Source organism: Tribolium castaneum, chromosome 2 (genome assembly GCF_031307605.1).
Source record: "Tribolium castaneum strain GA2 chromosome 2, icTriCast1.1, whole genome shotgun sequence".
Taxonomy (NCBI): Eukaryota; Metazoa; Arthropoda; class Insecta; order Coleoptera; family Tenebrionidae; genus Tribolium; species Tribolium castaneum.
The window spans coordinates 19,622,607-19,635,609 of NC_087395.1; the positions used below are offsets into that span (position 1 = coordinate 19,622,607).

A 13,003-nucleotide genomic window follows, 5' to 3' on the forward strand; every position below is an offset into this window, starting at 1 on the left:
GAATTAAAGCTTCAATACGCTGTATAATAATATTTAATAATTAAAGCAGGGTGTAACTTTTTTTAACTTTAATGGAAACGTTGATTATCACAATTAATTAAGCTCAAGAGTCAAATAATAAAGTTTCGAACGGTAATATTCAATTAGAATACATTATTTCCCACAATTTTCTCTAGTTTATCAATCACAAAGAAGAAAAACCGACTACTCTAATTTCAAATTTAAATGATCGCATGGCATTAAAACATAAACAATAGATCAGTTGCTTTTTATTGGTAATTAAAGTTACATATTTGATAAAACAACGTAAGATTTTAAACTGGACAAATTAATGCAAAATAAAGATTAAACGCCAAGTAAATTCAATAAGAAGAAAAATGATTTAGGCAACCATTAAAGGTAGTGTGGCAAAAAATTTAATATTTAATAATTATTAATAAATAATTCCTATATTAATATTAATTATTAATAATAATTAATCAATAATTATTTATTTAATATATATATGATGAAATAAACAAAGTTTAAAAAAAAACCCGACACACCAAACCTTTATTTAAAAACACTACGCGTTTCAAAACCACAAAGTGGTCATCCTCAGGTGAGAATATAAACTCAGTTTATATTTTTTATATTTGTTTTTTTTTTAAACTTTGTTTATTTAACCGAAGAAGAATTTGCAAGTGTTAGAGATGAAGATTGGGTGAAACGAATTGCTCAATATTTTAATATTTGAAATATGTCAATAGAAAATGAAAAAAGCTTTTTAATAAAAGATTTTAAAATTGGACCAACTGATGTTTTTTTGGGCCCTTAACGGACCTCGAAAAAAATGCATAAATGTCACGTCGCCGTCGGTGAAGAAAATATAATTTTTAAATGTCGTGTTGGGGCTTCTTGTATTTACTTTATTATATTTCGTAATTGTCACACTTTTCTTGTTAAGCAGATTATTATCTGTATACAATTTTTATTTTTATCATTCCATCACATTTATGAAACGAAATAATCCCTAAAATAATGAATTTTTGACACAGATCCCTCTCGTGTTGACTTCTCAAGAACGCAAAGGCCAGATTTACCTTTCATTATTCCACGACGATTCCCCTCAGACCCTCATCGAAAATAAAAGTTCCGTAAATTTGTATTGCGGCCAAGCGATCGGCGAAGGCGGAGCCGCAATACCAGAATCGAGACATTTCAAATGGTTCTCAAAACTCGAGTGTGGCTCCAGCGTCTACTACACAATGCCTTTCGTTTCGGAAAAATTCCCCGAATTACCCCAGACCTGCTTCAGCGAGAAAATAGTATTCGCAATAGGACCCAAAAGTAACGACACATTTTTATTGAAAATTGAAACTAAAAAAATTTTTTAAGCCGAAAGCGATCATTTCGAGTGGTCAAGTGCCGTCAGCATAGTCAACGATTCGGAACAATTCGTCAAAATACCGAACTTTGGCGACGTCAAATTGGTGGTTAAAGTCACGTCTTACACCACCTTGTTGTCCATTGAGTCGGTAAGTGGAGTCGAAATCAACGCGATTGACATCAGGGGGCGCTTGTCGCGGCATGAAATGGAGACAGTGCTCGGAAAATATGATAATCGGCACAAAGTACGGTCTTTTTGAATCGCTTCATTTATAAATAGCAATTTTCCAGGATATTGTCGCTGATAATAATTTCCAAAATGCGGCAAAAATTCTCCCAAAATTATCGCTCTACCAGTCATTGTTCAAACCAACCTTGCAGAATAACTGGGATTCGATCGAAGTTTTCGCATTCGTTAAATCCTTCAGTCTTGTGTTTCTCGCAGATCATGGCAATGATTCGGAAAAAGAAGGAGTTGCGAGTTTTAGTTTTGACGATGTGGGCGTTGAGCTTCGTCAAAGTGACGATTTGAAAGTTTCACTTTCTGTATTAGACATCCAGTTCGATAATGAGTTATATTCGAAGGAATCGTTCGATTTTCCTGTGGTCGTAGTAAGCCAGGACCAAAAACCGAAAAGTGGTGCCAACGTTTTGGAAAAAAATGCGAAAGAACTGATCAGGAACACCGACAGTGTGTTGATTTTGGATATGGTGGTGGAGACTTGGTTTGATGATTTGCGCAAGAAAAACGTGACTGGAGTGAAAGAAGTGAAGGTGAAATTAAATTCGCTTTCGATCTACGTCGAGGATTTGTACATCAATAAACTGATGGAATATTTCACCCAATTGTTTCCGATGCGACTGGCCGTGGGCGCAAAACCAGAGTCCCGCACAACGTCCAAAAGCGTCTCAGTTAGAGTCCCCGAGTTGGTTTTTTGGAACTCTTTAGTAATCGCCAAACCGTTGAGTCTCAAAACCATCACAGTGGAGCCCTTGTCGCTGCTTTTATCCGTCCATTGCTCCCTCAAAATGTACATAGCCCTGGACCAGTCCCCTCTCCAGTTTGCCCGGTTTGAAAGACGCCGCCTGTTGACAACCCCCTATCGATTGGGGCATGCAATGACCATGCACTACCTCTCGGGGGCCATTTTTGGGGCTGGTTGGGTCGTCAGTTCGCTCGAACTGCTTGGGAGTCCCAGTGGACTTGCGCGAGCGATGGGTATAGGGCTTCGCGACTTTATCAATTTGCCTTATCGGGGGCTTATACAGGGCCCTTGGGCTTTTCTAACTGGTGTGACTCATGGCTCGGCCTCTCTTATGAAACACGTGACAGCTGGGACGCTGCAATCTGTGACGAAGTTGGCGTCGAGTGTTGCAAGGAATTTGGATAGATTGACTCTGGATGAGGAGCATTTGAGACGGACGGAGGAACAGAGGAGGCAGAAACCACAAGGGGTGACGCAAGGATTTATGCAGGTATTTTCTTTAGTTAGTCTTCAGGGGAGGCCCAAATTTTTGGCATTAAATAAATGAGTATGGAATCCTGATGCAAAAAGCGTTACAATGGTGAAAAAATTTTATTACCGAAATATATGTTATTGTACACTACTAAACATTTAAATTTGAAATAATACCAAGATTATAATTAAGTTCGGTATAACATACTGCCTCCTAGTGCCTTCATGTAGCATTCGACATAGGTGATTAATAAAATTGTTATGTTCAATAATGAATTAAATGCAAAATAAGTGAAAATGAAGCTATTTTTTTCTTTACGAGGATACATAAATTAATAATTTGAAAAAAAATATATTAAAAAAAAACAGAAATTTTACAAGGTTTTGATTTTGTCACTATTTTTTAATGTTTTAATTTCTTTCAAATTAACGGGTTTATCTCCGTAAAGAAAAATTGTTTCCATTTTTTATTTTGCATTTAAGTGATTTTTTATCATACCCGAGATCGTAACTTTTTTTCCTTACCTCTGTCGAAAGTCAATTTAAGGAAGTACCATTGTACCAGGACTATTAGGAACTTAGTCAAAATAATTAATTGGTATTAGTACTACTTCAAATTTAAATGTTTAGCAGTGTAAAATTACGCAATATCTTGGTAATAAAAATTTTTATTAGAATTTTTTTTCAGTATTCGTTATTATATATACTGTTCTATAAAAGTAAAGGATATCTAATCTAATCACACATCAGTAAATATGCATCTGCCTTTTTTATATCTTCATTCTTTTTATTAGGTTTCAATGCTCGAAAAGTATTGTTTAGTATTTGTTTGTTTTTAAAATAATTAGACTTCTTTAACTGTGGTGGAACAAATGTGTACACTATCATTCCCTAAGTTATCTATGCGTATAAGTTAAGAACCTGTATTGAGATAAATATTATTTACAGTCTTCTAGAAGCTTAATTTTCTCGATTTTTTCGTAATATTTACTTTTTATTTTCTTATTTGTTTATTGTGAGCCTGTAACTATTTATTTCAAGAATTTTTTCGAAATGGTCAAAAAATTACGTTCTTTTAACTAATTCGTAAATAATAGTAGGTATACCAGTACGAAAAGTTGAACAGTGCTAGTCTACATACAGTGCTGGGCAAAAGTATGGATAAAACAAGCGTTTTTGCATGAATACAAAAAATAATTTGTATTATTAAGACTGTTAAAAATGTGATCATTTGTGAAGAATATTTTTTTTATAAATTCCTTTTAATTTTACCGATACCGTTTATGAGTTATGCAAAATTTAATTGTTTTAAATGGAAGTCTACTGCGACCATTTTTTGGTTAAAGATTACTAATTCAATAGTATTGTTTAAACAAGTTATTATTTTAATAAATTATTAAAGTTGCGTTCTGAGCTCATCATCAGTACATCACTCATTCATCAGTCTTTACCGAAGAGGTTGTTTTATTTATTCTCACCTTGTTGGGTGCACAAATAGTGGATATTACCATTCCATTGTAATAGACTAATGGAATACAGTTTAAAATAGATCAAAGAATGTCTTGTTACAGAAAGCTTTTTAGAAATTTTAAATTTCATTTCAAAATTTTATATTTTTTACCATTTTGCACAGGTTTTAAATAAGTAATTATGTAATTACTTAATAAGTTATCAATTCTTATTTGATGTATGTGACTAACTGATTACTGAGCTGGTTACAACCTATTACAAAAAAATTCTGTTAGGGCTTGACGGGACTCGGTATCAGTCTTTTGGGGGCTGTTGGAGGCATCGCCCACCACCCGCTTCAGAGCATAATGGCCGATGGGGCATCACCCAGGTCACTCGCAGCGGGTGTCGGATTAGGGCTAGTGGGAGTCTTAACTAAGCCTTTGAGTGGAGCTGCCGAACTGGTGGCGTTGACTGGTCAAGGTATAATAATCGTAAATTTACAAAACTGACTTAAAAAAATTAAAATTGTAGGATTATTGCAAGGGGCCGGGTGGAATCCCCTACCGCAACCTAGGAGTGACCTGGTCAAAAACCTGAATCTGTTAGATTCAAATTCAATGTTAAAATACGAATGGAAGTTACTAAGCTCGCTGACTTATAAAAATGTGCTTTTTGCGACTGAAGCAACGATGTTTAACGATTCTGAGTTCAAAGGAATTGGGTTGGTTTTGGCACCCGATGCTTTGATTATTGTGAATCTTGATGATGATAATGTGAAACGGATAATTAGTTTGGGGCAAATTCAAGTCGTTGCGAGTGATAACGACCCGACTTATCTATCCTTCAGGATTATGAAACAAAAGTGTGAGGAGGAGTGTGTGGTCGAAATGGACCCAGCGTCGAGGGCTCGAGTCGCCGATTATGTAAGAAGTACGGCAAGTTTGTTACAACTACCCGAAGTTAATCAACATTCCGTAATCATGGACGATACCAACGAACAGATTAATTGTTATGTGAATCCGCAAAATCGGAATTATTTCGTTTGCCTGCTAACACTAGCCAAACAAATGAACAGCAATTATAATTTTCCTGTGTTATAAACTGTTAATAAAAGTATGAAACTAAATGAGTGTTTAAATTTCCCGCTGTATTGTTGTAGTGCTTTGAGTGCTAGTCAGCTGGTTGTTGGCAGCACCGTTCCAAACGCAAAATGGCGAATGTGCGTGACAGCGATACGTCTTTATGGTTACACAATAAACTCGGAATTTCGAACGATTCCTGGACGGGGGGCTCAATATGCTCGCAATTGAACGCCGAAGTGTTACGCAACATCAAAGACTGTTTTCCCGATCTTCAAACCCAAGTGAAATTAAAGCTTTTGTTGAGTTTTTTTCACATCCCGCGCAGGAACCTCGAAGAAGTATGTTTACAAATAAAAGCCCCCACGGTTTCCACTTGTCGTTATTAACCCCTTGGTTGCGCCCCTTTTAACTTTGTCGTCTAATAAAGTTGTTTGAGGTTATGGCGTACTCACTTGCTACTTTGTTTTTAGTGGAAGTTAGAGCTGGAGCAAATCCTCGATGTGGCCGTCGCCGATTCGGAATTGTGGGTCGCGATGTTAGCTGAGGCTTTAAAAACGTACCCTTCAACGGGGTCCCTAAACACAGAAATTTCCGACTTGGACGAAGTGAGACCCATTTTCACCGATTTAGTTACAGATCTTCGGAAACTGGTTCGCAAACAAGCTGAGAATGTTATGCTACCCATGGAGTGCCACTATTTAAACAAATCAGCCCTTGTCTCTGTCGTAAGTCTCTGACATGTGTCACTTGTCACAATCACAACTTTTTTTTGTCAGGTTGGCCATAAACCAGAGCCTACTAAACACTTCACCATCAAAAAGAAACAAAAATCGGCAATTTTACGAGCAGATTTATTACAAAAATCTTCAGATGCGGCCTCAAATCTCAAAAAATCATCAGCTCCGGTCATTCCAGTGCGCTCGAGAGGCATGCCGCGCAAAATGACCGATACAAGTATGCATGATCGTTGTTTATTTGACAGTTGGTAGCATTATTTCTTGTAGCACCCCTGAAAGGAATCCCGAGTAGAGTCCCGACATCGGGCTTCCGCTCCGGTGCATTAAACAACAATATAAACAATCGGCCCCCATTGGCCCGCCCTCCAGCCGGACGCAAAGAAGGCGGAGTCAAACTCTTGGACATAGCCGATCAACCACTTGGCTACGCTGCGGCTAAAAAACGAAAGAAGATGCAAGAAATTGAAGACGCGAAGAAAAACACCGAAAATGCTGCCTTGCAAAGCCCCCCACCTGTTTCAGGCACGACCACCACTCCCGATTATGCAGCCGGTTTAAGCTCCACCCCAGCCTACGCGCCGCCCACGCCACAGCCCATCCTCGCACCAACCAGTAATTATTCGAATTTGAAGTTTGTTGTTCCTATTAATTTTTTTCCAGCAGCGTCTTCCATTTTAACAACTGCGGTAACAGCACCGGTAACTACGGTTACGACAGCGCAGGTGGCAACGCCGACCGTGAAACTGGCAACAGTGGCGGCGACACAGTTGCCAACTATGCGGCCTGTACCACCCCTATTGGCAACAACGCCAAGTGGGCAGAGGACGATTTTGACCGACCAATCGGTGAAGGCTGTCGGCCAAGTGTCAAATATTGCGATTGCGCAGAGGACGACTCAGGCCACGCCCACTGTGACGCATATCAGGATCCAGCCACAGACGACGTCGAATGCTTTGCAGAGGCGGGGCTTAGCATTAACGGTGGGTTTTTGATTACGAGTATATGTTAAAAAATTCTATTTTTTGTTTTTTTTTTTCACCAGAGGGAGCAAATGTTGGAAGCTCAGGATATGTTCCGAACTGCGAACAAAGTGACAAGGCCCGAGAAGGCGTTGATTTTGGGTTTTATGGCAGGGTCAAGGGATAATCCCTGTCCTCATTTGGGGAATATTGTCACTATTAAGTTGTCAGAGGATCAGGAAAATGTGTTGCAACCTGACGATACTTACCTGACTATGGTCGCAGAGACTCATTTCCAGATGAATTATAATAATGGAGAGTGGAAGAGAATCAAAAAGTACAAACATATTGATAATGTTGTTAATCAGATGCCACAAAATACACCAGCTCCTGCTGTTATTGGGAATTAAGAAAATTTTTTTGTTATTTATTTAACATAGGAATTGTTTTTTATTATGCTTCGTAAGAAAGAAATATTTATTTACGATTTTTAAAGTTTAAAAAAATCGAATGTAACGTTATGTTAGGTAAACAGTTTGATAAACTGAACGTTAAGTTTGTTGTACATATTTTGTAAATATTCTAATTTGTAAATAACTGAATAAAAAGCTACGCGCATGTTTACTTTTTTTTAATCGTTTGGAAAACGAACGAAATACAATGAAACCAACCCAAATCCCAAAATTTTGTAACATAAAAAAACTACAGGGTGATTCAAGTGTGTCGAGTCATCTCATGGATAAACGGCATCCAAAGTTCGTATGACAAAAACTTGTTTAATTTTTTTCTTTAGTAATCACACCATAGTCATCGTTTGCTATTAAATACTTTATTTTTCTCTTTATGTGATTTTTTGAAAATTTTTCTACAATTCCTTACAATTAAAATTAATTAATACTGTGTTGCTAAAAAAAAATTGGACATTCTGAAACATCCGCTTGAGTGTTTTGTGCAAGAATTGCGCAAAAGAAAAAAGCGCACAAGATAATGCTCACACAGAAAAAAGCTCACGGAAAAAACTCACATAGAAATAATCGCACTTAAAAGATACCTCATATGGAAACAACTCCAGACAGAAAAACAGTCCACACAGAATAACACCCACAAAGAAAAAAACTCACAAGAAAAAAGCTCACGCTAAAATTAACTCACTGGAAAAGAAATCTCTGTACCTAATCGTGGATAGATTTATAAATTTATAATTATTCGGATAACAATAAAAATATTTTATAATTTGAGAATCAGTTTTTGTTACTATTCAAGGAAAAAGTAAATTAACATATTCAAAAGTGTAACTATTCAATTTTTTTTTAGACAAAGAAACTTAATTTTATGTTGTAATTTTTTTGTTTTACTTATAAATTAAATTTTTTTTTAAATTGATTTCAGCTTTTCGGCGTATAGCTTAAACGGTACCTAAACCTATACTGAGTGATCTCTCCGCATTTGTCATTTTTTGCCATAATTTGTTGAAATCTTATTCACGCAAATTATAAATACCTATCAACAAATTATCCCGTAAGTTAGGGAATGATTTAGCAAAAATTTGAAGTTGAATGGGAAATAGGAAAACGCATCGTAAAGTAAAGTACATCAGAGTTTTTTCAAAAAATTGTTTTGGACCTAAATTTTAAGAACCGCTGAACCAGAATGATAAAAATTAGCTTGTTATTTCGCTAAAAAGGCCTTAAATTAAAAAAAAATTCGATAAAGGTACCTCGAGAGCGTTAAATGATAAAACGTTTACAACTGCATCACCCCGCAAATATTACAATCGACTCATTTGAAACGGTTTAGTTTTTTTTTTTTTCAAAATAACTAAGTTTTCGAGAAAATTGCTGCGATATTCGAATTGCTATACCCGGCTATAGCAAACACAAATACTTTTCTAACAATGATCATTTTAACAGAATTTAGATAATTGATGCAATCTCTATACGAAAGCGGAAACAAAAAAAAATGTTCATAACAATAACTGATAAAATTATCCCTCTTCTTTACGATTTCTGCAGGTCTTGGAGTGTTGAAAACCGCAACCTATATTATCAAAAGTGCACAAAAAGATGCCATAAAATGATTTTTTTAATCAGTTATGGAAGTGGAATAGGACAAACAAATAGTTTATTTACGAATAGGAACTAGTGGGCTTTCAAAAGAACGTGAGTTTTTATCCGTGTGGGCTTTTTTTGGTGTAGGTTTCCTTTCATGTGGGGTTTTTTCTTTGTGGGAATTATTCTGTATGAGCTTTTTTCGTGTGGGCTTTTTTCCATATGAGGTTTTTTCGACGTGGACTTTTTTCTTTGTGGGCATTTTTCTGTGTGAATTTTTTTCTTTGCGGGTTTTTATGTTTGTGGGCTTTTTTGGGAGCTTTTTTCTTGTGCGCATTTTTCGTGTGGGCTTTTTTCTGGTCAGCGGCGAAGGAGTATAGAATTGGAAAATTAGTTAATAATTATTATAATTGTTACAAATTTTGTGTGTAACGAAAAAAATTAATTTTACGATGTAATAAAACTCATCAAGTACCTACAACAACTTTATAACATTTTGTAAAATTCTTATTTGTTATTTTCACTATTTTTTTCCTTTCTCGTGTGTAAACGAGACGGTCAGTGTTTAATAATTAGTTTGTATTCATAGCAACAATCTTTATTGTTGTTTAAAATTGTTTAAATTGTCCGTTTCTATCACAACGAAAATAGCTCGGTACTTTTATTTTTGTACACAATTAAATTAAAAATAAAAATTAATTATGGAGCTCTGCTAGCTGTTAACTGTTAAAATTATCACACATATTTCTGATACACCTGTAAACTTGTAGCTCGTCCAGTTGTTTCAAATTTTTAAAAACATTAAAAAAAATCGCTTTCGGTAAAACCAGGAAAAAAGACTTCATATTCCTGAAAAAAATCCAACTTTTAAACTAATAACAGCTATTCTTCCACTTCAAATCCACACAACACCACAAGAAACCTCCATTTTCTCATTTGAAGTTGCGTCACAAACCGTCGGTTGGTCTCCCATGGGGACACACAAGCATAATTACATTCCGTGTAAAACCTAAATTTTCCATTAAGATGGATTTTCCATTTTAGCGCCAATAAATTTGAAGGTTGTCGTAAGCCGTTTACTTATTTTTTCGGTAATTTATTAACGCGATAAAAATGTAAACAGTGTCGACTTTAATGTGCACGGGAACAAAACATAAATGGAATATGTGTCTCTGGGGACGGCATTGTTTGGTGTAGACGCAACAAACTGCATTCCCAGATAAAGCACACTCGTCCCGGAGAAAACTAAAAAATAAATGAAACGAGAGTAAAAAGTGTGAAATGGGGAACAAAAAGCAGCTCGATGACCCGTTTTGATATTTACGTAACAAATTATCCCGATGCTAAAAGCGAAATGATATTTCGGGCTGTTATGGCAAAAAATATTCGGGTTGTTCGGAGTTGGGAGTGTTTTTAGCGACAAAGTTTGAAATTGTGATATTCGTTTCAGCGGAAAAAATGATAATAGTTTTATTAGTTTTACTTTGGTACAAGTTCCTTAATTGTTTCTTAACTTTTCTTTAATAAAAACGAAATTTTCAACATCAATCGCAAGCACAAATTGTACAGGGTGTTCCGTCCCAACCCCACATTAGAAGTATTTGGAGTTCTAGTAATGACAGTCATCTGAAAATTTGTATTGTATACAACCATAATCTTTTGGGTTCTGTTCAATGTAAATACAACATGGCGACATTTCCGGTTATACCGGAAGTCGCTTTCAGCTTCCTTATTTTGAATGGAAAGCTATATTTTTAATGCGTTTTTGGATTACTAGAATTATTTTAAGATAGTTTACATAAGCATTTCCTATAATTTTGCCGTTTACGAAATATTTAGAGTTTTCAATTTTTTTTTCGGATTTGCACCTTTAAGTTCAAAAATCGATAACTCCGCCATTTTTTGAAGTTTTAAAATATTTTTCAACTCATTTGAAAGAGAAAGTCTAGATCTTTCTCTTGGTGCTTTCAAATTTCTAAAAAAGATAACAAACCCCAAATTTTTAGAGTTAAGCTTGTAGAACTTTAAGCACCCATAACTAACAAGTGTGGCCTATGTGTGGCAATTGTCACAAAAAACGTATGTCTGGTTAACATTACAAAACAATGACAGATGACAGCTGTCAGTACCGTCAGTGTCAGACCAAAGATGCGGCCAAAAATTCACACGTTCAATTGAGCTTGCAGAGTAAATTCTTGAACGTCTGCATCATGATTTGCAATGTGATTTTTATCAAAAACTTCTAAATGCAAAAATAAGACAACATTGAAACAGTTGACAGCAAACCATATGAACTTATCGCGCAACCTACGTTCATGCTAGAAAGAGAAAACCACAGCAAACCACGACCAAAACAATTATTGAACACTTGTTATTATTTTTTTAAAATAAAATGCCACAAGGAAACGACAGAAAAAATGTGAGAAATCAAAGTTTTTCAAGCCAACATTCAATGAATATTCATTTTGTTTTTCCTGTTTTTTAAATTTTGAATAGAATTTGTCGTTTGTCGTTGATTTAATCAGAAATGTTTTTTTTTGGCAAACTATGCAAAAATAGCTGTGGTTAGTAAGGAATTTCCTATACAGGGTGTTTCACACAACTTAACGAGTCCTGCGCTTAAGGCACGCTCCCTAATATACAAAAGTTACAAAACATTAGATGCAAAAAAAATACACATTTAATGATTTAATTTTTAGAAATGCATGACAGACTTGACAAACTAATGACAGTTAACTGGTAATAGTCATAAATTGCTGTTTTTTAGAAACAATTTTTATGTGTTCTAACTTAATCAAAATCACTAACTAAACACACAAACTAACTAAAAATGTTGCAATTTTTTGAAGGGGTGAACAAACTAGAAAAAACTATCCAATTTTTTAAAATTTTTAATCGAGTACGAGGCCTTGTAAAATTACTTGAAACACCTTGTACCATAATAAAAAAAACAACATAACATGAAAATTATAACAGACAGGAATAGGGAATGCTAATACAGATAGATACAGAAAACAATCCTCCAACTAATAAAATAAAAATTGGGCCCATTTGAAAAAATTAAGTTATGAGTACTTGAAGTTATCCAAACTGAATTTTAAAAGTTTTGGATGTATTTTTTTCCAATTTTGAACACACTAAAGAACAGATATGAGTTTTCTCTTTTAATTCTTTAAATATGATTTCGAAATCTTTAAAACTAGGAGCTACCGATTTTTTCAAAATTTTTCAAAAAATCCTAAATATCTCAAAAACGGTTAAACGGTTAAACTCCCTTAAAATAACTTAACTAATCCAAAAACGCAGTGAAAAACGAAGCTTTCCATTTAAAATGAGAACTTTCATTGAACAGAACTTATGACAGATTATGGCTGAGTACTAACTTTCAGATTAGAACCTTTAATACTTTCAATGTGAGGTTTAGATGGAACAACCTGTATATTCTCAAACCACAAGTGCAAAGGGGTCAAACTAGCTCAGACTCTTCCCACACGATTTTTAATTAATCCTCCCACACAGTCTGGTGATAAGCGCAAAACTAGAGTCGATTTCTCATCATTACAATCTCTTCCTTTTATCTGAACTTCTGGATTTAAAATACGGCGTCTTCAATCAAGCGGAAATAATTTATCGATCGTCACAATTCTATTAACTCAATAACACCCTCTAAAGTTTACAATTAAGCCACGTGTAATTTATTACAGGGGGTGTTTCGGTGATAAATCGCAAGGACTTAATTGCGAATTTTTGTAGGTGTATAAGGGGTACATTTCCGCTGAGAAGTCACATATTGCAGATTTCTCAGGTCTGCGGCTTGGCGAAATTTACAGATCCCAGATATGGTGTAGTCTAGACGCACCAAGTGTTTTCATAAAGTTTGGCTTTGCGCCCTTATTCGAC

The 13,003-nt window shown here is 35.2% G+C and overlaps 2 protein-coding genes across 6 annotated transcripts in view; both read left to right on the forward strand.

Annotated features, from left to right (window-relative positions):
- Vps13B (Vacuolar protein sorting 13B) overlaps window positions 1–5,403 on the forward strand; it is a 28,014-nt gene extending 22,611 nt beyond the window's left edge. For all 4 annotated transcript variants that reach the window (XM_008199680.3, XM_008199681.3, XM_015983586.2 and 1 more), the window contains exons 24-28: window positions 1,038–1,329; window positions 1,378–1,613; window positions 1,660–2,844; window positions 4,571–4,757; window positions 4,809–5,403. In XM_008199680.3, the coding sequence (XP_008197902.1) occupies window positions 1,038–1,329; window positions 1,378–1,613; window positions 1,660–2,844; window positions 4,571–4,757; window positions 4,809–5,377 (2,469 nt within the window). In that variant the 3' untranslated portion in view covers window positions 5,378–5,403. The remainder of the gene's footprint in view (window positions 1–1,037; window positions 1,330–1,377; window positions 1,614–1,659; window positions 2,845–4,570; window positions 4,758–4,808) is intronic.
- A 40-nt stretch (window positions 5,404–5,443) lies between these two features.
- Window positions 5,444–7,673, forward strand: LOC659266 (negative elongation factor A). 2 transcript variants are annotated; one of them, XM_008199682.3, is made up of 6 exons: window positions 5,444–5,697; window positions 5,830–6,084; window positions 6,136–6,313; window positions 6,364–6,708; window positions 6,757–7,076; window positions 7,139–7,673. In XM_008199682.3, exons 1-6 carry the CDS (start codon window positions 5,488–5,490, stop codon window positions 7,463–7,465), a joined length of 1,635 nt encoding a protein of 544 aa, XP_008197904.1. In that variant the 5' UTR covers window positions 5,444–5,487; the 3' UTR covers window positions 7,466–7,673. The 2 variants fall into 2 exon arrangements, with proteins under 2 accessions (XP_008197904.1, XP_970684.2); XM_965591.5 differs by having other exon boundaries at window positions 6,760–7,076.
- The last annotated feature ends 5,330 nt before the right edge of the window (window positions 7,674–13,003 follow it).

What these genes read in the sequence shown, in the direction of transcription:
- LOC659266 (XM_008199682.3), top strand. Translation starts at nt 5,488, where the DNA reads ATGGCGAATGTGCGTGACAGCGATACGTCTTTATGGTTACACAATAAA. An exon ending in AATCAGCCCTTGTCTCTGTC is followed by an intron (nt 6,085 to 6,135) that starts GTAAGTCTCTGA and finishes TTTTTTTGTCAG; the next exon opens with GTTGGCCATAAACCAGAGCC. An exon ending in GCGCAAAATGACCGATACAA is followed by an intron (nt 6,314 to 6,363) that starts GTATGCATGATC and finishes TATTTCTTGTAG; the next exon opens with CACCCCTGAAAGGAATCCCG.